The 25479-nt window shown below is 41.9% G+C and overlaps 1 protein-coding gene across 2 annotated transcripts in view; it reads right to left on the bottom strand.

Annotated features, from left to right (window-relative positions):
- The window catches only part of XYLT1 (xylosyltransferase 1), a 333774-nt gene that overhangs the window by 247103 nt on the left and 61192 nt on the right, over positions 1 to 25479 (bottom strand). For both annotated transcript variants that reach the window (XM_090023581.1, XM_090023582.1), the window contains exon 2: positions 10171 to 10209. In XM_090023581.1, coding sequence (XP_089879707.1) covers positions 10171 to 10209 — 39 coding nt within the window. The remainder of the gene's footprint in view (positions 1 to 10170; positions 10210 to 25479) is intronic.

Here is a 25479-nt window from a genome sequence, read left to right as displayed (position 1 = left end):
GTGGAGCATCAAAACCATTTAAAAAAAAAAAAAAAGAGAGAGAGAGAGGATTATTAACACCTCTGAAGTGAAGAGAAAGGAGGAGGACTCATGTAGATTATAATGAGCCAAGAAGTCAGTCGACTCTCTCAGTGCTGGGTGGAGCAAGAATCAAAGGGGCTGGAGTGAAAATGCCCCTGCCTCCTCCCCATTTACCCCTGCACTTTAGTGTCAGCAGAGTCAACAGGACTCGAGCAATGATTATTTATTAACTCAGTGGCTATCCTGACTAGGAGGATGGGCTTCAAACACATGCCTGGCTGCTATCCTTAATGGAGGCATATTATTTAACTAAGAAATCATTTTAAACTTAGTGAAAAACTTAGAGGTTGCCATTTTGACAAGTGGGGACCGGGAGAAGAACAAAAAGGAACAAACTACAAACATCTACTTATATAGATTCACTGGCTCCTATACATGTATTGAAATGGCAACAGGTATTTTTCTCAACAAAAAAAATGAAATCTGTGGGTTGGATAGAAAACTATTTATTTTCAGAAAAATACATATTTAAAGTCTGGAGTGCAATTCACTAGAGATCTTCTTAATGTGCCCAAAATATCTCGTTGGCCTCAGTACATTTTGTTTAATTTCTTTGGCATAACTCTGAATCTGTTCTCAGAACTGTTCCAGGGCAAGGTTTTATTTTAACAAATCAGTCAAATCCAACACTAATACAAATGTTTAATCTTTCATATTTAAACCAAATTACCTCAATTACCAAGAATCTGGCTAGTTTCTAACCCTGTGCTCAAAATCATCTTAAAAAAAGCTCTTATACATCAGGGAAAGAGTTATAGTGAATATGTTGGTTCTGGAGGTAATTGCAAATAGCATTATTTATATATCTTCCTTTCTGTTAATATGACCAATATAATTAAAACAGGGCAAGCACAGGAACCAAACCTGTAAATTCTGGAGTACTACCGCTTCACACTTCATCTGTAAAAATTAACTCTTGCTGCAAGAATTAAAAGAGCAGTGAAAGAGTCACTACTTTTAGAAGAGAAAGGCCATAATTCTCTTTCCTGTACAAAACAAACAAAAGCTTGAGAAACTGGGGCCACATCCAGAACTAGTATATGCTTCAGTTCAGCAAAGTACTCAAACACCTAAAACTTCAGGCATGTGAGTAAGGTATATGAGTAAGGATTGCTCACGCTCTCGAAGTCGTCATGTCTAAAAGTCTTGATGAATCAGAACTTCAGTTAACTTTTTCTGATAAAATACACAGATCTGTCAGTAGAACAAGATTAATTTTCCAAGAACATCAAGGTGAAAGGACAGTCCAGGCCCAACAGGCTGACCGGATTAAAAACTTCTGCAGCCATCAGTACATGAGAGGGTGATGCGGACAGCCTCCTGTCTTTTGCCCTTCACCCCTCCAGCCCAAATGACTAGGAATCTATTCACAGCTAGGTCAACTGGGATAAAACATGAGATACAACTGAGAACTAAAAACCCCACAGTTGACATCTTATCATCTCGTTGGCAGTCTGATGCAAATCCCACTGAAATGGGAGGAAAGATTTCCACTGACATATATGGATCAGGACTTTAATGTGCACCGAGCCAGAAGTACCCCCTGCTTCATAAAGAGGCGGTCTCTCCAGTTCAGGAATAAGTGTTAGGTCCCTGGACATTTTCCAGCCTATACCTGTAAAGAAGCATTTTATTCTTCAGTGCTATGATTATGATGCTTTTTACTCCCCTAGAAGAATTTAGAATATAGTAGAAATATAAAATGCCTTCTGAAGAGGAAAGGGAAGGGAAGGATGATATTCTCTATTTGCACAACAGGTTCAATCCAGTGCCTACTGAATCACTGTGCATCTTTCCACAAAGATCAGCAAGCCTTATATCAGCCTTCGGTCTTTAAAAAGAGCTCCAGCTAAAATGTAAAACTGACTTTTCAGGAAGCATTTCTAGAGGATTTATTTCCCACATCTTTATTGGACCAGGAAAAATATCCATAGGAACAGATGCCCTTGGTCTTGGAATATATTAAGTACCAGAAGAGTTAAATGTACTATTGCTTGTTCATAGGAAGAACACAGAAAGCAAGACTACAGACCCAAAGTGATCTCAAGAAAATCTAATGCACTCTGACAGTGGATTATAATATTGATATGGTATAGCTTCAAGGTGACATCATAAAAACTGGGGGTGGGGAAAAGGTAATGATGACAAAGCACACTGCTGCAGAGACCTTTAACGTGAAAAATACTAGGCTTCATGTGTGATTTCTGCTGTAGAACATCCTCCACCTCTGCAACCAAACTGAACATTTACCTTCAAAGAAAAAAAACAAACCTATTTTGCACAGCAAAGTGAGGATAAAAAGAACCAGGCTATTTTTAAGATTAGGGGGCATTGGAGGGAAATATAGAAATCAAATTAAGATTATGAAAGTGGTTTTGTTTATACTCTAGCAGCTCCTTAGGATGGGCATAGTCAACTGAATCAGTTTGCAATCTGTTTCTGAAAAGTCTTGTGACTCTAGTAAACAGCAGTTTGTAGAGAAGATGCAAAAATAATATAAACATTTTTTAAATAAATAAAAAGATAAATCAAATAGAACAAAGTCCAGCTTTTCCACAGGTTGCTGTGCCAAGGAGACTCATTTCCAAGCACCTATGGTCTTCACGAGCACAAGCCCTACACAAAAATGTTCAATTTCTGGGAGGAGAAGGAAAACAGTACCTTAATTCGACCCAGTGGAAACAGGTATCACTCTACTGCAACTCCCTCCCATTATTCACCAGCATTGTCAGATCATCCATTCACTTTCTTCAACAAACCGTTATGCCTCTCACATACACAGATAGGAAGGACTTTTCCTACCACTTTATAAATGAAATGATATGCCCCTCCTCTTTTCTTTTTAAATAACTAAACTTCTCCAGAAATGTAAGATATCTAAGTCAAGCAGAATTTTTTGGTGAAGAGGGATGCTCCTGTTGCATCTTCTGTGTCTGTATCTGTTAAGATGGTGTTTGTCAGAACAGTGCATACATATCTGAAGATGAAAGCCAGTATGAGTGTGGACACCAGTCACTGACCATGCTGTAAAAGCACTTCAATCATTTGCTGGCAATCTCAGACTTGCACCAAGCCATTCCAAAACTAATCTTGACTTTGCTTTTGAACACTGTTGATTACCCGCTTTTGGCACATGAAAAAAGGCTTCAGCATCATAGGAACCATATCTTCCCTTTGGAGAGGAAGCCACATGCATATCCTACAAGAACTAAATCCAGATCTAAACTGGGGTTTTGCAACCTTACTGTGCAATTTAACAACAGAGAGCCTCTGGCTGCTGCATCCCTAAGTTTTGCTTTACTCGAGTGGTGAACTTGATTATGAGACAGTAACATCACAGCAAGCTGATTATACTGAATGCTTTTAAGAGGACTGCATTACTCAGAGTTCAGTTGTGAGTCAATGTAAATCTACTAGGAACGGCATGTTTCTCAGCTGGTATCACATGCCTTTTCCTCTTCACTTGGATGGCAGAAAGAGATTCTCAATCAAAGCAAATATACTCCCTTCAAGGAATTTCTGATAGGTATACATCCTGCTGGTATGCCCATCTTTTGGCTAAGTAAGCAACCCCCAAAAGGGTCCCAGTTCTGCAATGAGGCCTATGTGGAAAGCACATGTACACTACAACAGTATAGTCTGCCTGCATGGTGGCCACTGCAAGAAAGAGGCCAAAGACGTTCTTTCACCAAAGCTGTGGGGTAGACGTTCTGATTCTGAAGGTCATAAAAAATGGTTAAACTCTAGGCAAGTAACAAAGTTATTTAGAGAACATAAATTATAAAAATAATTGGCTCATAAATGATGACACTGTGTTCCTGTAAGACATGCTAGACAAGGATATTTCTGTGGTTCCAAGTACCCGCTTAAAGTTGAAGTACCACATTCACCATCACAGAAAACTTCACCACAATAACACAGTGTGACATTTCACCTTTGGGTTCTTATTGCATTAAGCCACCTCCCTCCCCCCCCAAAAAAAACACCCTCAATGCCAGAGAAGGGGCTTACAGAAAAAAACAAAGAAACTTTGATGTCTGTTTTCCTACAGCGTAGCACAACTTAGTTCTAAAACCAGCTTCCTCTTTAAAAAGGTAGCAGACAGGATTGTAATGAGCAATTTTCCTCCATTGTCTCTTCTTTAAAAGAAATGAGATGATCCACAACGGTAAAGTGGCTGGATTTTCATATAAGAATTGGTCTGAGCATTACCCTCATTTGGGCCCTACTGAGATCAGCACTAACCCCTACCCTGCCAGGCTACAGAGCTACTACTGGTGGCAACCACTTGCTTACAGAACTTCCTCCTCAAAAGAACTGTTTCAAAATGCCAGCGGCACTTAAAGAAACAGTAAGCGCTGATAGAAGCCTGCTGCTCTGAGAGCTGGAACGTAAATCAGGCTATTAATGGTGCCAGCCTATTAAAATCCTGTTAGTCCAAAAGACTTTCCCTGGCCTCCTCCCAGCAGTAAAGCTTCCACAGCTGTTTCCAATACTGCAGGTTTGCACTGCTATTAGAAGCTATAAATTGGTCAGGAAATGATCACTGTCTGAACTGCTTTCCATATTTCAAAAACCGAGAAAAAAAGTTGAACTGCTGAGTTGCAAGCAGAATTGTACTGCTGCTCCCAAAGGTTGTACAAAGGCACTGTGTCTTTGCTGTACGGTGTCAAGGATATTGCTGCATGGGTTATAGTACCAGAATTTGGGTCAGAAAACACGCAGCATACATCTTTTTCCCTCCCACACACAGCACAAATGAGATGGAAGCAAAACTCACTAGCCATAATATAGAGAAGTCAGTCTGGGGGACCTGATAATCTCCATCCAGGCCCAATAACAAGCATTTTTAACAAGTCAGATCTATCAAAGCAAGAGTAGTACTACACGACTGGAAAATAGGAAACATAGGGTACCTGTAGACATGCTGGGAGGGTGCTCCAACACACTGTAATTACAGTGCATTGAAGCAAATTTGATTAATCAGGTATGCTGCAGTGTCCCAATTAGTATGCTCCAGTCAGCCTCCACATCTTGTGTATCAGCAGCCCTGCATTTCAAAATGGTGGTGGGGGCGCTTTAAAACTCATTTGATGAGTTTTAGTTAAAGCGCCCCAATCACCGTTTTGAAGCGCAGGGATGCTGATACACAAGACATGCTCTGAGAGCCACTCTAATTAAAGCGCCCCCCCCTCCTGGAACATGTATAAAAACACCCATAGTGCCTATATCTGAGATGTGTGTATGGGGGAGGTGGGGGAATAATCTGGACAATAAGGAACTTCCTAGTCTGACCTCATGAAAGGCACTAAAATAGATCTGGAAGGAAAGGACAGTTTAAGACATGGGGATAAATGAACCAGGCTTTACCAAAGGTAAATCATGCTAATTAAACCCAATGTGCCTTTTAACCCAAGATTCTGGCTAACCTAAAGACCAACTTAAACTTTGGCCTCCAGAATACAGGCATGGGCTGTACTCCCTAGCACTTTGAAATGAGTGGTAAAGCAAAAAAAGTGCTTGTGGAACTAAGATTACAGGCAAAGGTAGGACATCCAGGAGCCTCATGTAATGCTTGCTGCTTACTCATTTCATTAATCCGTTAAACAGAGTCCAGCTGAAGTACTCCCCAGTCCTAACGGTACTGAGCTTTAGAGGAATCCTTTAGCGGCTGATCAATCCATCCATAGCACAACTTTGAACAGCTGCAAAATTACAAATACAGAAGATGACTGATAAAGACCTCTGTCACCAAAAGAAGATTAAATCTCTAATTCTTCTTGCCTAATGCTTTTGCGTCATCTTAAATTCTTCAGGAGAATAAAGCATTTGGGACCAAATTTATCTCTGAGATAATTTTACTGAAGACGCTGGATTTGGTTAGCTCTGTGTATTTTTGTGGACAGGAAAAATGGGGAGGGACTAAAGGAAACAGCCTCTCGAATGGGGTAAACAGGATAAGAAGCGCAGGAGAAAAACACCCCAAATAATGGACACTCCTGTTTCAAATGTAAGACATGGCAATGTCCATTCCTTGGCGTTATCTCGGTACTCTAAATCAAGGGTGTGGAGTTGTTTCATTCTGCGCTACTAGTGGGCTATGGGATGTGGGTGTGTGCGCCACCAGCTCCACCGCCACCACCACGTGCCCCCTGCTGGATCTGCCCACAAAGAAGCCCGTGATCCAGAAGTATCCTGAGGCAAAGGGCATGTTTGACACCCCCACTCCAGATCTTCCCTACACAAATGTGTTCTCACAGGACGTGAAAAATAATGCTATCTGAAACTCTCATTGGAAGAATTGTACCTACCCTGGTTATCCTAACACCTAAAGAATGGTTAATGCAAACTAATTTAGTTTGCTTTTAAACTGACAGTGAGATTTAGCGATAGGAATTATTTTTGCTATTATGTAAGTTACCGCAGTAAATCAAATTAATCCCAGACTTAACTGAGTTAACATCCCAGATGGATTAGTCCATTCTTTTTAAAATACCCAAATACATTAGGCTTTTTTTTAAATATTTGTATGTAATCTGGGCTATATGACGACAATGTTGTGAACATCAGTGGAATTTACACAGCATATGATCACCAGGTAGAAAATGCAGACTCAGAGCAAAACAGCATAAACTGCACAAAACTGGTAATTAGTGGGCATGTCTACATGTTCATTAATAAACCATAATTACAGCGCATTAAGTTTAGTAGCTGTAATAACAAGTACTAACTTAATGTTCCATAATTGGTGCTACTGCGCAGTAGCACCGGCACACACTTGTTTGTGATGCTAATGCACAGTAGATTAAAAACTATGCGAATGCATAGTTGAATTGTCTGCGCAGTAGAATTAATCTGCTGCGCATTTAGCGTCTTGTGTAGACACACCCAGTGAGTACTGAAAATTAATGTAACATATGCCATCATTCATGCCATCGTAGGCTGTAGCCCCGTAGCATCCACAGAAACTTCAGTGTTTACATCTTGTCTGGATTTCACCTAACGGGAATGTCAATATGAAACATCGCATAGGTAAATCTGCCACTCCCGGCTCCTCTTGGAAACAGCTGATTAATAGTAACTTATTAATCTTCCACACCAAATCAATACACTTGACAAGTTGTGCTTGTTATGCACCATTTATCAGTGAGAAACACTTGGGAGATAAGGCATCTTTATTCATAAGCCATGTTGTCTAGCCTGTAGGGGCCCCTGGCTGCTGGAGGCACCTGAACTACACCACCAGTGAGGCCACCTGACATTAAAATGACCCTAGGCCTAACATTTCTTATTCCCTTCAACAACTTGGAATGTTTTAATTCGTGCCATCCCAAACCAAAACAAAACACTTATTTTGATTTATCTGAGAAATGTTGAGAATTTTTTTTATCTATTACCATATTGAGGTTTTGAGTTTGTGGAAACTGCATAAAAAAAAATATTACCAGCAAATGCCTGACTAGGTCTAAAGTAAACTTTTTTTTCCCTTTGCAACCATGGGTGATTTTCCTCAGTTCTAAAGATCTGTGACTGAGGATGAAACATGGGGCTTTATTTGTCCTCTCCCAAAGGACACATCAACAGCTGCATACTTATTCATTTCTACCACCAGTTTACTAGCCAAGAATTTTTTTTCCCAACTTCAAATTCACTGTCAAAAAAAATTTACAAAACTATGTACAAAAGCAGCAGTTGAACATGAAGATTATTTTAAATCGACTGAAATCTTCATTGCGTCGATAAACAAGGGACTAGCCAACCACTTTACGGACTTTAGAAACCTATGCATTCTGCATTAAAGCTGCAAAAACACAAGGGTCAGACTTGCAAGTCTCCTTACACTACCATGCTAAAACACTTCCTATTGCCTTTGGCAGAACTGTTCTGGCCCCTTATCTGCAAAGTACAGGTCTGTACATATTCAAAGGGATTTACTGGAAAGCACCCCAAAGACTTGCTTGTCAACCAAAGTACATCTGACAGGACAAACTCACCATCACACAACACAAAATGCCATGCTACTGAACAACTAGTCAGCAACTGCCTTTTTCCAGTTCTTCAGAAAAAAAAAAAAGAGTGGTAGGAGAGGGGGAAAATTCTGAAACAGCTCCTACTCAATGAGCTAACATTTTATCTGAATTAACAAGGTGTCAAAGTTGCTGTTTAATTTTTAATACGTTGTTTTTCACAGCAAATGAACCAAAGATCCTTCTTCCACTAATTGGGGTCAGGTCTTGCAACTGCTGCATATATGCAACTGCCACCAAAATGAGTGAGACTTTTGCCTAAAGACCAGCCTCGCTCTTCTTAATACTCATGTGAACACTTTACATCATTTTGCTAAATGGGCAAAAAGAAATACGCTGGGGCAAACATAAAATGTCCTTTGACTTTTGCTTATTACAGTGATGATGCACAGGCTTAGTCCCATCTTGCTGTGAAAGGGATGATCACTTGAATTCCTCTCCCTACTCTGCCCCACTTGGGCAGAACGGTAGTGAAAATAAAAGCATCGCACACAAAACAGTTATTCTCTGCCTGCATAATTTATATCCAAGTTCAAAAGTCAGGAGCTTTATACATAAAATGATCTGGATTCAAGAATAGATGCGTCTCCTGGTGAGACTGGTAGAAATATCAGTATGTGAAACAATCTACTTAATTTGTTTTAATTATTGATTAAACAAAAGTGGTTTCTTTCCTATCCTGAAATATTAAAGGCCACCAAAACCACAGCAACTCTCGGAGCCAACTGGCACTCTCACTGGCAATCATACGAAAGAATTAATAGGCATGAAGAATGAACTATGCTCTGGCCAGAAAGGATGCAAAATTGGCCAGCCTGCAGAAACGTGCATGCATTCTGTGGATAAATGGGGGATCTCAGCCTCCAGTGCTGGCAATCCTCCACTCTGACTTTTTCCCCCCGAGCATGACACTGTCTCACACGCATGCTATGTACATACAAACACCCCGAATAAAAATCCATTAAATGATATTGTACAGGTCATTTCTGCATTGCTTATTGTGCTGGGAGTGATGTTTAAGCCTAGTTTATAGCAGGTAGCAAACCCTCACTACAGTAGAATCTTAAGCCTTAGAAACCATTTTCACCTCGTTATTACACTGACCTTCTTAGTCTATTTCCTGTTCTGAAGGTTCATCGATATCCAGAAACTTATATGTATTTTGTACTTTGATACCCTGCTCTAAATGCTGCCTGTACAATAATGCTTACGCAGACCCACCCCAAAGCCTCGGTTCCCCCACGAAAGGGATGAGGATATTCATTCCAGCTTTCCATAAGGAAAGTCCAATTTAAGCCTGAGGTAGAGAGGCCTTTATCTCCATTTAAGGCAACTGGAAATGTAAGAGCTGAACAGATTAATTTGACTCCTCTTCAGTATGCCAATGCCATTGCCTTTGCTGTCTCCCAAAGATCAACGAGAATGGAAATCAATGCTGCTGCCTTGTTAGGAAACACAAATCAAAGAGTTTGTGACTTTGTAAAATCCTCTCTGTCACTTTGACCTTTTGATGCCGAGCATCTTGACGGATTCATTATAGTTCATTGTTATTTTGCAGGAGCAGGTCTGTAATACAATCTGCAATACCCTTAGGAATAGCCAAGATCTTTACATACAATGCACTGTCTGGGAAGTCGAGTTGTGCAAAAGGGAAGAGTAGAGCGTCTCACATACTGATGGCTACTTCACTTTCAGGGTTGAAATAAATGCTCTGTTCTGACAGTGTGGTAATCTTCCTCCTATTCCCTGCTTCAATGGATCCTACAGGTCCTTGGCTGCTCTCACAATATGTCCCTACCTCTTTCTGTCAAGGGTATATTGTTTTCATTGCTGATAATTCACATTAAGGGTTCTTAGACCTAGCTCGGTATTCTCTTTCCACGTTCCGCTCAGGTCAGCCTTCAGTCCAAATTCCATAGGAACGGTGACAAGTAAAAGATACAGATTTCAATTAAGTTCAGCTAAGACCTGGAGTGATAAGGTTATTGAGAAACCCCTATCATCCAGAAAGTGAGGCTATCCCTTTAAATCAAACAAATACACGAGAAAAGATCATACTAACCTGGGTCTCCAGGCCAGTGTAGGGACTGGGAGGCTGGTCCTGTAAAAAAGCAAAAATGAATCGTCACTACTCTGTAGAGCACACGTAAGAGGGGGCATGTCTAGGCCCCTGCTGATTAGCCAAACCAACACCAAAGAAAAATACACCGATTTTAGCACAGGACTCTGATGTACTTTCTTTTAAAGATCACGTTCCTTTCATAAGAACCTCTTCTCCTATCCCACCCAAACCCTACACAACCTACCATACTTGACTGCATGGGGTGAGGGGCCAGGGGAGCACTGTCATAACAATATTACGGACCACGTAACTATGGAAGAAACTCAAGGGATAGTAATCTCTCTCACACAAGATGTGGAGTAGCATTGGAGTGCTGTTATAGCTGGAAGACCTGAGGAAGGGCACCTTGGGTCTTAAAGAAAGCTTATTTAATATCTCTCTCAGCTACACAGCTGGTCCAATACAAGTTATCATCAAAAACCCTTCACTATAGACATAATGGGACATTAACATTTTTTACTTATTATTTTGTCTCTTAACATTTTTCCTATTCTCCACCCCCTGACACAATACAATGGAGCTGTGCCTCCTTTAAAACTTTTAGAAATGTTCATCAGAAATTTGCCAATGTGTACGGCTGGTAGGACAGATGGAAAAAAAACCCCCAAAAACACATTCTCAAAAGTATTTGCAATTCTTCTTTTGTTTTTGTTTTTTTAAATCAAAGCTTCATTCTGATGACCCATCCAACCCACTTCAGCAATGTGTCAATATATTTAAGTGCAGGGTTCTGCAATGCCTTCATTTGTGCAGAAATCAGGGCCCTTTTCTTGACCTGCCAAGGGATCTGAGACTCATTTAAAAAAAAAAGGTTACAACACTAAAGCACACACACACAAAAAATTGTCTACTTTGTTAATTAAGAGGCTAGAATAAAAAGAAGCTACATCATTAGTGTTCAGGGATTAGCTCTCAAACAAAATCTGTTAAGAAACATCTTTTAAAGTATAAGGCACACTACTAAAGCCTCAGTGCTGCTTGCCCAATGTATTACTGCAAGGTCTCACTTTCTATAGCATCGTGTTTAATTGAAAAGCCTAACGAAGTGGAACCAGGTCAATGATGCTTTCTCTTTAATCCATCATGTCTGTCGAAATAATAAGACTTCAGTTTACTGTAAAGTAAATTCATGTCTGTCAGATTATAGGACTCCTGAGACCACACATTTTAATATCCCAGGATACCTTAGCTAGTTGTGATTCTCTCTCTGCTACGCCACAGCACAGACTGAGACAAGGAACTGCCTGTCTCCCTTTCCCACTTTTAAACCTATACCAAAACCACACGTGGTACTCGTGTCCATAGGCCAGTTCTTGGTTTGGTAGAAATATTTTTAAGTATGGTAATGAAGGAGCCCTTTTAATCATCTGAAATGGGAGGCTATCAGTGAAGAACAGGAAAGCCTTGTAACCATCTGTCTCTCTTTCCCCAAGCAATAAATAAGTTATGTGATCAGAGAGCAGTTTGTGCACAGTTAAGAAGTTTCACAGTCTTACCTCTAACTCAACACTAAGTGATCTTATCAACTGGCTCAGACACTGAAGTACAGTTACTGCACACATGTGGATGTTATCTGACCACAAACAGGACGATACCAAGACTTGCTGGATGTACAGAAACATGGACAGAATCCAAGAATGAATTCAGTCAAGCTAAACTGGAGAAAAACCTTATTTAAAAATATCTCCTGGTAAAACTGGTTCTGTATTTTCTACAGACAAATTATCCCTGTAATCCAGGGATGGATTTGGTAGCTGTGTTGATCTGAGACAAAAAAGAAATGCAAAAGTCTAGAACTCTCGGTTCAGAGATGATACCTTTTATTAGGCCAACTAGGAAACCACAAAAAAAAAAAATCTTAAACAGATACATTTATCCTATTAATCAATTATGAACTCAGAAGGGTAAATGTATTCCTTTTTAAACTCTGGATTCTAATAAAGAGAGCCCAAAAATGATTCTCCCATCTCTTAAATGAAGAGAGAACTTGGTCAGAACAAGTTTCAGTCGTTACAGATTTTTACTCCCCTATTAAATCTATACCAAGATCAAGACGACTAGTGTGCACGAGACTGTATACTACTTACAAAGTTATTTTTGTAAGACCAAGGTACTACTTTTCCAATAGGCAAGCAGATGTATACAGATTTCCCTGTGGGAGATCATCTGAAGTTTCTTAGTCTTGACTTCGTAATAACTTTTCCAACATGAATTGTTGGCTCCTGAGTTCAATTTCTTCTGTAAGAGGATCACAATAGTCATGGAGGTCCAGGGAATATGTAAGAAGCAAGATACTTCTCAACAGTTATCAGGCCTTATTCGGTATGTGTCTTAGTTGAAAATTATAAATAAAAATGAATATATAGCCTTCTTAATTCAAGACACTTCTAAGCACATGAATTGGATCCTGGATTATTTTTATGTGATTTATATCAGCTTCCAGACAGGAAAATATGACAATACATTTTCTCTCTTATTGCTACTTGCAATTATTACCTACCGTATTGGGAAATATATATTATAGACATTACACACAACCACTAGGGGTCAGATTATGACACCCATAATTAGGAGTTAATATTCATGTAATTTGTTTAAGATTACTTTCTGAAAGAAAACCATGAAGGTGTTTTCCTTTGATATGCAACCCGCAGGATGTTTGCCCATGTTTACCCTGTTCAGTGTCTTGCGAGCCTCGTAGCAAAATCTCTTGCTGAATTAAATACATCTTAAGAGGCCAAGGGCTTGGAGTTGTTTGAAAGAAAAAGTCATATGGTAGGTCATCCCTGCCTCATGAAATCAACTGACAGCATAACAGAGCAGAGCAGAGCAGAGCAGAGCAGAATTTGCCAGTTTGGTTTTGAACATAAACTCTGCTTTATACAAAAGGCCCATTTGTTGTATTTAGTCTTTGGCCATTTCCTTACTTGGGGTTTTGTTTGTTGTTCTGCTAGTCATTGCCTTTGGATACCAAACAGACCGTCACCACATGCACACTCTGATTTAAGAAATAAAAGGGCAAATCTGTAATTGGGAGAAGGGAAACAAAAGAAAATGCAGATTCTTGTCCCTTTTCTTGCAAAAGGTATCTTTAAAAATATGAACTGGCCACCCACCGTTTAAAAGGAAGAAGCAGCCAGGCTCTATTTCCACAGGAAGAGGAAAATGGTTCTTAAGTTCATACCCCCAACACAGTTTTACATGTGCAAAATTAATACATTAAGTGGAGGGATTTCCCAAAGACACCTTCTCCAGGATTCTCAAACAGATCTGGTGCAGGGTAGTGGGAATATTTTGGACAAGAATAGGTTACATTTTAGTGGTGGGGGAGAGAGGCAGGGAGGAACTAGTTCATAAGCTGGTTCAGAAATGCCACGGTCCAGTGATATGGGTTGTCTGAGATTAAAATATGGTGTATATAGGTAAGCAGGGCATCCTAAAGGGTACTGGGAGTTTAAGTTGCCAGCAGTCACAGAACTTATCTAGGGAGTGTTTTAAAATCTGTTTATGAATGCATAGCGTCTAGCTGCCAGGATTCAAGGTATTTTAAATAAATATTTCTTCAGATAAAACAAATTTTACACAGATCTCATTACCATCGAGCTTAAAGGCACACAGTGCATAACCACCTTGAGGACATGCTAGCTTATTTTTCTCTCTTTACCTATTGATTAAAAAGGGCAAACACCACCAGCTTTGCTGAATAAAGACAAACAGTACTGAGTAATCCTAGAAGCAAAAACCATAACCATTTGAATAAGTGCTGAGAAATTGCAACAAAAAAATAAAATTACAAGCTTGGGTATAAAACTGCCACATGCCCCCACTGCATCAACCTAGCCAGTCACATTGGCACTGCCTGTAACACAGCAGGTCATTTCTAGGAAGTACTTTTTTGAATTAGGAGGATATTCCTGGGATGTGAAATCCTGCCCTACAGACCTGAATTCTTTCTGCTAAGTCACAGAATATCTATTTCACTGACACATATTTCAGTGCTGTTTGTAACATCTATTTTAAGATACAGTATGGGCCCATTATCTTAGCATCTAGTTCTCAGTAGGAGCTAAAAGCAAATTGCACAGGTTCTCTTGATCCCAATCTAGCTAGCAGCCAAGCACACCATTAGCACTCAGCTAGACAGCTACATTCAATCTGCCAGAAAGGCCCTCACAGTAATCCTCTTGGAAGGTGTTGATCCAGAGCCCACTGACAAACTCACAGAATCATAGAAAATGAGGGCTGGAAGGGACCTCAGGAGATCTAGTCCAACCACCTGCTCAAGACAGGACCATCCCCAACTAGATCAACCTGGCCAAAGCTTTGTCTAGCCAGGCGTTCAAAATCTTTACGGATGGAGATTGCACCACTTCTCTGGATAACCTGTTCCAGTGTTTTACCACCCTCCTAGTGAGAAAAGTCTTCCTTAATATCCAACCTAAACTTCCCTTGCTACAACGTGAGACCATTGCTCCTTGTTCTGTCACCTGCCGCCACTGAGAACAGTTTATCTCCATCCCCTTTTGCACCCTCTCCAGGTAGTTGAAGGCTGCTATTAAATCCCTGCTCAGTCTTCTCTTCTCTAGACTAAATCAGCCACCTCACTGGAATCCTCTATTACCCTTTAGGGGGGCTCATACCCAGGTTGAAAAAAAAAAAATCAATCTATGAATAATGAGGCTTGTAAGAGGAATGTGTCTGCCACAGCCACAGCCAGCTTCCTAGCATAAACCTGACATTGGGAGAATTATTTCAGATTTACACTAGCATCCATGTGGAACAGCATTTTGTCCTCAGCCTTTGGTTATTTCTTTATTTAAATGAACCTCCATTATCCAAACCACTTTATTCACAACAAACAAAGGAAATCACAAAAAAAGAGAGAGAAAGAGAGAGTTCTATTCAATAAGGGCCGCAGCAGTTCATGTCTTCTCAGGTAAAACTTATGTTGTAATATCCAGATAGCCATCTACTTCAACAAACATTTATGAACAAACATTATCCTTTTCTTGTACTATTGTAAGAACACAATGTTGCTCTTTCTCTTTTTGTGAGCTTCATTTAAAGCAGGACAACACCAATCCATATATTTTCATTTTTTTCATTTTTTTTTTTTTTTAAAGACAATCTGAGAAGAGTGGAGGGAGTGAAAGCAAAAAACCATTCAATGCTTATAAAAGTGGATGACAGGAGTACTTCATGAACACTGAACAGGCTTGTATGTGCACTGTTCCAAGGGTGATGCTATGTTTTCTGAAGTAACTGCATGCATTGAGAAATAAAATTATTCTTTTGCTTTTAAGCAAATAAAGAATGATGCCAAAGATAAAGACAGATGATTCATCCTAAAGACAAATACAGTTGTTCTTAGCTAGAAGTACCATCCAAGAATGATACACAATACTCCCAGGTCAGGTCTGTGTATTGTTTTGTGATCTTGATAACTGCTACAATGTCTGGCCCACAAACTGAATATTTCATTTCCTAAAGGCCTCCTAGTTCAGATCCTTGATTCTTCTTGGTTGCTTCACCAACAGCATCACTGTCCCACCATTATAGTGCCACTCACTGCAGGAAAAAAGGCTGATGAGCTGCACAAAGTTGTTCTATGCATGAACACTGTCACATGGCAACACCCCTCTGTCCAAAAGGCAGAAGCTACTGGTTTCCTTTGATACTTGAATCTCTGCCTTGGTTCTTCTACTCTACCTTTTAAATGTTCTTAGACCTAACTGAACTCCTCCAACCCACACCACACAAATCCAGAATGAGCACATAAAATATAATGTTTTCATGCATGTATATATAACATTGTTACAGTTTTGCTCATGTTCTTCTCTCCTTCCTAGGGTCATTGTTACAGTTTTGCTCATGTTCTTCTCTCCTTCCTAGGGTCTCACAGTTATGACCTTCAGACAATAAAAGAATCATCTGAACAGGCCGTAGGATAATTGGATGCCTGGTAGAAGAAGCATATGTAGGTAAAAGTAGTGTGAATTTGCTGCCAGAAGATGGAAAGCCTTGGTGTGACTTGGGGTCTGTCTAGCTTTCCACAGGTTTTCTGACTCAGCCAGTGATGGGATAAAGGCTGCATGGCTTCTGCATAGAGAACAACAAAGTGGAAGCCTCCAAGAGAGAATAATCCATAAGGAAGACCTCTTTGCTCAAGAAATGTCCTGAACCTGCTCCAGTTCCCACAGAAGTCAATGACAAAACTCACTGATGCCAAGAAGGCACAGTTCAGTAAAGGCAGGATAGGTGGCTGCATCTTTAGCTGTTAGAAATTTGCATAGTCTCACTAATTTCAACCTGCTGATGTCTGTTTCACAGTAATTAGGTAGGTAAAACAGGTACACAGACATGACAATAAGTGGATAATTCTCCAATGTGTCCCCAAGTTTACACTGTTTTGCAAATAAAGTTCTACAATTACAAATCCAAAGACAATTAGCTTATAAAAAAAGATATGTCCTAATGTAAATTGCTGCTTTTAAACTATCATGTATTTTGCATCTTCAAGTCATGTAACACAGCAGTAAGACTCTAATATGAGAAATTTACTATAAATAAATAGACTGATCTCCGTATTTTTCACACTCCAATTTGAGAAAAGCAGCACAAAGTAAACATGAACCAGCATGGAAGTGAAAAGTATATATGGTTTTTAAAGGCATTTCCCCCTTTAAAGGAGCTATTAGTGACAACAATAAGCAAATATGTGGGTTTATTAGTACTGCTTGGAAAATGTCTGCCTTTTTTTTCCTTTGAGGAGGAGGAGGAAAAACAAACACATGAAAGAAATACTACAAAATATTTTGCAGTAAAATATTCCAGCTAGCTCTATTTTTACAAGACATAAAACCTGATTCTTAGCTTCCTTGCACCCCTGCACAGTCTGCCTCTATACCGACTTGACACTGTTGTACTAACAGCTGCACAAAATGCAAGGCAAATGAAAAAAAAAAAAATCAGGTCCATAATTTAAGTTGACCACATGCCCTTAACTGTTACTTAAAAATGCAAATAAACAGTTTTCACTCAAGTTATATATATTTTTATCACTACCTTTTCCTTCTCCTTAATTATACACACACACACACACACACACACACACACGCTTCACAAAGTGCTTTTAAAATGTCGTTTTGCCTTCTAATTCCCTCCAGTGATCATTCAAAGCAGAGTTTACAAATAATGGCAGAATGAACAAGTCTGCATGACAATTATTTGGGTTTCTTGCATAAATAGTAAGTTAGATTCACCACACAGGCCTGTAAATCTAACTTTTTACATCAACACTTGCCAGCAGGGTACTAAATTCACTTTCAGCCAGAGAGAAAAAAAGTTAAGCAGAACAAGAAGAGGGAAGTTTCTCTTACAGCATGGACCAAAATATTCCTGCTTGAAGCTGCTATTTAGTGATGGTATTACAAATACTTGTGATACCAATAGCTCACTTCCTGTCTAGTGCATAAAGCAAGCATGCTGCCAGCCTTACTGTTAGGGTCATTTGTGTGACTGTCACACAGGAAGTTATCACATCATCTGGGCCAAATAAAACAAAAAAGAATTCAAAAGAATTCACTGCTGCTAAGAGTATACCATTTAAGCTAAACAAAAAGAGATCTCATTCGTGCTGCAGACAGGAAGGCTAAAATAATACCATTTCAGATATAGCATCCTGTAATGGTATTGCACAGCAGAAGCTGGAAAAACCTAGTTATGACAGAACAATGATCTCCATTCATTAAAGGATAAAAAGTTAGCCCTTACAGTCCTTCAAACATTTTGCTCCCAAGAAGCAACAATTCAATGTCAAAAGGGCCATGTCCACCCAGTCTTAGGCCAATGTCATGAGAAATTCTTAATGCAACTGTCATACTGATAATAGCAGAGTGTGTGCAAAATAATCACTTCCATTTGAGCTGTTTGGCTAGCTTAAATGTACAATCACATCTGCTGCTTGCTAGGGGGGAAACAAAGCAAAAAGTGATCATGGAGACTCTAGCCATTTTCATTAAGTGTATTTCAAGGAAACTGATTATAGTTTTGCATCGTGCTATCACTTTCCCAATGTACATTTCAAGGTGCAGAGCTAGGGTTATCATACATCCGGGTTTTTCTGGACATGCTCCCTTTTTAGATCCTCCAGTCTCCATCCAGGCAGTTTTTGAAAAGATGAACAAATGTCTAGGATTTTGTTCTGTTCAACATTAAAGTTTTTCCCAGCACTTCCTGGCTTGCCCAGGCAAGGAGCTGCCTGGGGCTGAGGGGAGGGGAGAGGGGCATTAGAAGCAGGGGGTGCCATGCACATGCACATGGCTGCCATGCAGCTAGGCAGGGTGGTGGGAGCAGCCCCAGAAGTTGGATGCAGGTAAGCCTATGGGGGGGTGCAGGTTGGGGGGCCAGAGCTTAGGGACTGGGGAGGAAGGGGGCCTGCCGGCACTGGGGGAAGCCTGTCCGGGTGCTGGGGCTGCAGCAAGCCAGGGAGGTGGGGAAGAGGCACCTGCCCCTCTAGTGAAAGAAGGGGAAGGGGGAGCCCCTTTGTGGGCAGCATGGCCAGGCCAGTGGCACAGGGGCCAGTGCTCTTGCTCACAGGGCTGGGGTAGCCAGGAGATGCTACAGAGCTATGGGGAGCAGGAAGCTGCAGGCAGGGAGTGAGGGGCACCAGCATGGCCCATGGGGGTGGGGTACTGTGGGTTGGGATTGAGGGGTACCAGAAGAGTCAGGGGTCTGCGGGTTGGGTGTGAGAGGCAGCAGCAGGGCTGGGGGGGAGGGGTTGCTGTGGTTTGGGAGTGAGAGGCATTGGCGTGGGCAGGGGCAAGGCACTGGCATATCACTGCTCCTCCACAGTCATATAACCCCCACTGGTGTCCTCTTTTTTAAAACTGGAAATATGGTAACCCTATGCAGAGGAACTACTGGCTTTCTGGGAGCTTTTCTAGAGCAAGTGTACTATAACTCATTTACAGATGAATAAACTGAGGTATCAAGAAAGTTAACTCGCTCAAGCCTAGCAGCCCATTCCACTGACATGATTAAGTCCAATGTCTTTACCCATTTGCCTATGAGGGAGTACCACAGCTGGCATCATGTCTGACCACCTTCGACTCCCAAGCCCAAATGAGCAGGATCATACCTACAGCTAAGTTAACTGGGGGAAGTGATTAGAGCAGAGTCCACAGCAACAGTTAAACTAACTTTTCTGGAGCCACCACCCTTTGACTGCTCCATCATTCACCCTAAATGGTGGGGACAATATTTGGAAGGCACAAGAACAGACATGGCTTTGTTTTCCAGGGGTGATCTGATGGCCACCTATAAGTTTATAAGGGGTGACCACCAGGACCTGGGGGAATGTCTGTTCACCAGAGCGCCCCAAGGGATGACGAGGTCGAACGGTCACAAACTCCTGCAAGACCGTTTCAGGCTGGACATAAGGAAGAATTTCTTTACTGTCTGAGCCCCCAAGGTCTGGAACAGTCTGCCAGCGGAGGTGGTTCAAGCACCTACATTGAACACCTTCAAGAGCAAATTGGATGCTTATCTTGCTGGGATCTTATGACCCCAGCTGACTTCCTGCCCTTTGGGCAGGGGGCTGGACTCGATGATCTCCCGAGGTCCCTTCCAGCCCTAATGTCTATGAAATCTATGAAATCCTTGTTACAATTAAGATAATACCTATTTATACTAAGTAAGAGCACCCAGAAGTTCATCTGATGTCAAAAGCAGCTGCAGTTGCTAACCAGCTCTGTAAATCGGGCCACAACTACCCTGCTTCAGACCTTATTAAGTTTCCTATTATTCCAGGTTCCTCACTTTTGGTGCCAAACTTGAATCTACATTTTTCTTTTGCTTTGTTTTATTTTGTTCTGTTTTTAGAGGCACTGGGCACCAGTAACTTCAATGAGATATGATTCCTCTGCACTTAGCCAAAATCACTGTGCTATACAATGCATATGATTCCAGAATCCCCCAGTCCAACAGCCTGCTCTATAAAGGCTAAAGGCATTTTTCCCCTCACAGAGATGCAATCTCTGCCCTCCCCCTGCCATACACAGTGCAAACTCCTGATGTTACTACCCATATTATAAAGGTAGAACGTGTTTCATCCACAAAGGCCCAGGAAAGAATGGTGCTACAGCTGCAGCACCTCATTATTACTTTTATTAAAGGTCAAAGAACTGTTGACAGCACTAATTATTTTCATACAAAAATAGTGACAGAAAGGCCATCAGTTATAAAAATAAGAGCATAGCAGAGACAAAAGCGGGATAAGCTATGGGTTATGGCAAATACAAATACACTGGTACTACTGCAATTACAAGCTGCTCCAGTGGAAAGTCCTTGTTTGTCTATAAACTGCCTCAAAAATGCAACTTTAACATTAGGTTAGAAGCATTACCACCAATCAACTAAGACTCCAACGAAGTCTCATGAACCATCATCCTGTCACCCACTACAACTGCTTTTACTTCTTGGGCTGGGTCCTCCGGCGGTGTCAGGTTGCTTAACGTCACCGGCAGACTTCTGTTAAAAAGTTTCCCTATTTTCTTGGATTATTACTGGTTATTAAAAAATACTACTGGTGTCAGGGAGCATCATTTTTCTTTCTGATCAGTGGTCCAGGACCAATACTTGAGCAATGTAGTTGCAGGTCATAAAATAACTGACGTTCAATCTTGCTCCGTTTGTACATGTTCCTTTTGAACGCCACCCTAGTTTCAGAAACCTGCTTCAGAATTAGAAAGAGGGACCGAAGAAATCATCTCATCTGAAATTCCACACAGTCAGTTTTCAAATGGTACAAGTCATTCATCTCCAGCTATTTCTGAAGTCAGGTGCCACTAAAAACCACGTTGGAATTTGAATGCAAAATAAACAAATCATTGAACTGACATGATTTTTCTGTCTGACATTTGAGGAGAGATCAAGGAACCAATGGTTTTTTGCTACTGAAATGCTGGGATTCCAAGTTCCCCAAGAGTATTCTTTACTTTTATTATATGACAGCTGAAATCAGGGGTCACCTGTGACTGGCACCATGTAAACACCCAGGAACGAGATAGCCTTTTCCCCCAAGGACTCTCACTTGAAACAAAAAAAAGACAAAGGGTGGAGGGAAAGAGAGAGAAACGGAGGTAAAGAAAGATGAACTTCTTCAAGATCTCACAGGTAGTCTGAGAGAAAACCAAGTATTGAACCCAAACCTCCAAGCACCCTTCTAGTGCCTTAACCACAGAAACAGCCTTTCTTTGCACAAAACATGTCTTTGTAGCACTGCTTTGTTCAAGAAGCAGCAGACGTTAAATCAGTAACTGGTCTTTCAATCTGGTCATGCGTTTCTGGTGCCAAGCCCAGACATCCCTTTCTGTACCTGGGCATTCCTCGGGCAGCAGACAGCCTGCCTACGCACGACCCTGCCATCGGCCCATCCTCAGTGTCAAACCCTTTGATTATGGGCAGCTCAGCTACACCTTGATAAACATGAAGTAGCCAACAGGAAATTCTCACCGTGATATGGCCGTTCTTACCTAAATTACATCTATTTTATTGCTTCTCCCAGTCTCAGACTGTAAACAGGCTTCAGCTTGCTTTTGGCACTTTATGATGGGTGCCTCAAAAAAAACCAGTGAGCACTCACTGGAAGGTAACATTTACATCACCCCTGACAGCTGTTTGCTGCAAAAACCATCTGGCCATGTGGGTGGGGGCTGTCTGTACACACTGAAGCCAACCTTTGGGGTTTCAACTATCCCAAGGCACTACGGTTCTCTCTTTCTAACAAACGCATTTTGAGAGCCAAACGTGCCCACGTGTGCTTTCTAGTTCATGTTCTATTTTGATGTCAAACCTTCTGATAGCTACAAAAATATAGAGCCAGAAGTGACCTTCTGTATCACTGAGTTGCTCTGTCATGGTTTCAAATCACCAGAGGAAAAAAGTCCCTAATCTTACACTCAGCTCCTCCACAGTGGGATACAGATAGCCACAAAGGGAAACGGGCTTACAGAAGGACTACATGCTGTGCCAGATGTATACCAAGCATGCTGAAACTCGGGTGGCTTCAACCTAAGGGTCCAAAGTTACTACTTTCAGAAAAGTTTCTTTTAAAAATCATGGATCAAGGCCTTTGATCCGGGGGGGGAAAAAAAAAATCAGTCTTCTAGCACTTCTATACAATATCAATCTAGAGTTTTCCTCTAGCCCTAATTCCTTATTCTCATTCTCTTCTTTTCAAATTATTTTTAATGCCCATTTACTCTCCAGATGAATTTTTGTTCTCAGGAAATGAACATGGCTAACTTGTGTTGTTACCTGTCCAGGTGTATATTTGTGGCACAGCTACATTGCAGAAATTGGCCTAACTTCTGAACTGACCATGGCATTGTAAACTCTTCCAAGGAAGAAATATAGTTTCCGTTGCTACCTTTAATATTGAGAGGCTGGTATGCAGGGGACTCCTCTTCACAAGGAGCCACACTAGCTGTATTTCAACCTGTTTTCAATGAAGTCAACCATACAGCAAGCAGATATCAAGGATAATGAATTTCAGGTGCTACCAGTTGGTATCTTCATCTTTATCAATTACCAATCCTCTTGTTACATTTTATTCCCATTGCTGTAGCCAGAATCAAGATATCTTTTCAATATTAATTTTCCCCATCTTATGTGTATGTGTTATATGTGGTTTTAATTACCTGATCACACACTGATTTTTTTCCACAAGCCTCCTGCTTCATGCAGGGCATAGGATGAAGAATTCTCTCTTAATGTAGAAATTTGCACAATTGCCCTTAGAAAGAGAGGCAAATCTGATTAACATCAACACTGGTGCTAGCCTCCTGAGCTGGGGTACAGAGAGGAAATACCATAAGCCAGCTCCTTTTCTACGCCAGCCACTGGAGTTGACCTGTCAGAGGGATGAAAAGGAGCTACCCTTTGAAAATCAGGCATGGTTATCTATGTAGCAGTCCCTATCCCCAACGTGGTTAACCATGTTGCAGCCCAGAGACTACAGGTGACAGCCTAGAACAGGGGTCTCATTCCCCTAGGTTCCTAGAGGTGACAGCCTAGAACAGGGGTGGGCAATTATTTGGGCCCACAGGTCACATAGGCAGTTCTGGGGAGCTGCTGTGGGCCAGTCAGTGCCCCCGCCCCCAACAAGCCAAAGCCTGCATGCCCCACAGCTCCTCCCCACCACTTCCAGCAGCACAACCCCAGCCCAGACCCCAGCCCGCCCCGCTGCGGACTCCCCCAGCTGGAACCCGCGCACACAGCCCCAAACCTGGCCCACCCTGTGCCTGCTCCAGACTGCCTGCCCACGCTGAGCAGCGGCAGCAACCAGGCAGAAGCTGCTGCTGGGCATGGGGGAAAAGCAGCCCCTCCTTCTCACTGCTGCTGAGCAATTCTTGCTGCAGCCTCCAGAGCCTGTGCCCAGGCTGCCATGAGGCTGATCACTGCCGCCATCACTGCCACCTCTGCCTCTGGGCTACCAGTGGGGCAGCGGTGATAGTGCAGAGGAGTCACAGGGCAGCCTGGGCACCAGGTCTGGGCAGCTGCAGCAAGAAGTGTCCAGCAGCAGTGAAAGGGAGGAGCCATTTCCACCCGCCGGTGCTGATCAGCAGCACTGCCCAGCCACCACTATTGCTGCCACTACTCAGCGTTGGTGGGCAAGTTTGGAGCAGGTGCAGGGTAGACCAGGGTCAGGGTTGTGCACATGGATCAGCACAAGTGCCATGGGCCTGGGGTCAGCAGCAGCTGGAAGGAGCCACTCCCATGTGTGCTACTAGAAAGGCAGTCCAACCACAGCCTTGCTGAGTGCCCACGGGGCAGCGGGACACACCATGGGCTGGACGGCACCTGGGCCCAGGCACCACTGAGGGACCCGCTGTGGGCCAGACAAAGGCCCTTCGTGGGCCAGATTGAGCCCACAGGCCATATTTTGTCCACTCCTGGCCTAGAAAAAATTTTACTAACCATTGTAAGAGGACTATAAATTGAAAACCATGCATTATGGTTTTGCTTTTTGTCATCTTGACCATTAGTACCAAGACTTGAGTCAATACAATAGGATAGGGGTGGCCCTTGGTCCACAGAACCATGTAACCCAGCTCAAGGGGCTCCCCAAAGGTCTGGAAATTTGGCAGGGAGTAACACTGCTACCCAACCGCCACGTTTTCAAACCACAGAGGCCAGAAGACATGGCTTTGCACATGAGATCCTGCCAGTATAATGGGCCCAGTCCAGTATGTGAAGGGCCAGAGCTGGGGCCCAACCTGGTGCACATAGGACTGGGGTTGGGGGGGCCCGATCTGGCATGCAAAGGGCTGGGGTGATGAGGTCCAATGCAGTGTACACAGGGCCGGGGTGGCGTATAGCACACAAATCTGGCATGGGGCCAGGGCTGGGTCTGCAGCCACAATCCAGCGGATCAGGCCCCAGCCTCATGTGTGCCGAATCAGGCCCACGGAGTAGCTCTGGCAAGTGAACCCTCCCCACACTGTTCACCTGGTCTGCAGGGTCAAAAGTTTAGGCACCACTGCAATAGGGCAGTAAATGACACAGGAAGATTAGCCATTATCAGTTTGGCTTACAGCGGACCAGGTCTCATTTCTTTTGTCTTAGTTTCATTTCATAGGCTCTGTAAGTTTTCATATAAAGGATAAAAGCAATAAAAACATTGTTAATCTATGCAGGGGTTCAGAATAAGTGGTCTGAAAAGGATGCATTCAAGCAAAGACGCTCATTCCATAAAAAAGAACAACACAGCGGGGTTCCTCCACTTGTTATCACAGGCCATGTCAAATATAATTGTATTATTTCTACTGGACATCTTAACAATCCTCCAGAAAGCTTTGGTATACAAGCGTAAAAGCTATTATCTAACATTTTCTTCTTCTCCAGGAAGTGCCTGAGAAAAAAGGGTAGAGATGGCAGAAAGATTGCCTTATTATGCATTAGTGCAATTGCTCAATGAATGATTATCTTTACATCCCAAGACCAGAAAATGGTACACTTCTCCCAATTTCACTCTCCAACTTTGTTTACATGCTAACAGCATTTCTCAGGGGAAATTATCATGTTACTAGTGCATTAATCTTCCCAATACTGATTACAACTTGCAGTATTTGAAAATTAATGCTTACTGAAGACACTAGTATTCAGCAAGTGCAAAAGCCTCTAGGTAATTTTAAAAACAACCAGAGGAAATCTGAGGTGTGCAAAACTGTCTAAATTAAATGCTAA

The sequence above is a fragment of the Crocodylus siamensis genome, chromosome 12 (assembly GCF_052110815.1).
Source record: "Crocodylus siamensis isolate JL-2025a chromosome 12, ASM5211081v1, whole genome shotgun sequence".
In the NCBI taxonomy this organism is placed as follows: domain Eukaryota; kingdom Metazoa; phylum Chordata; order Crocodylia; family Crocodylidae; genus Crocodylus; species Crocodylus siamensis.
The sequence above is the reverse complement of the archived record's forward strand: the minus strand, read 5'-3'. Positions and strand labels throughout refer to the sequence as shown.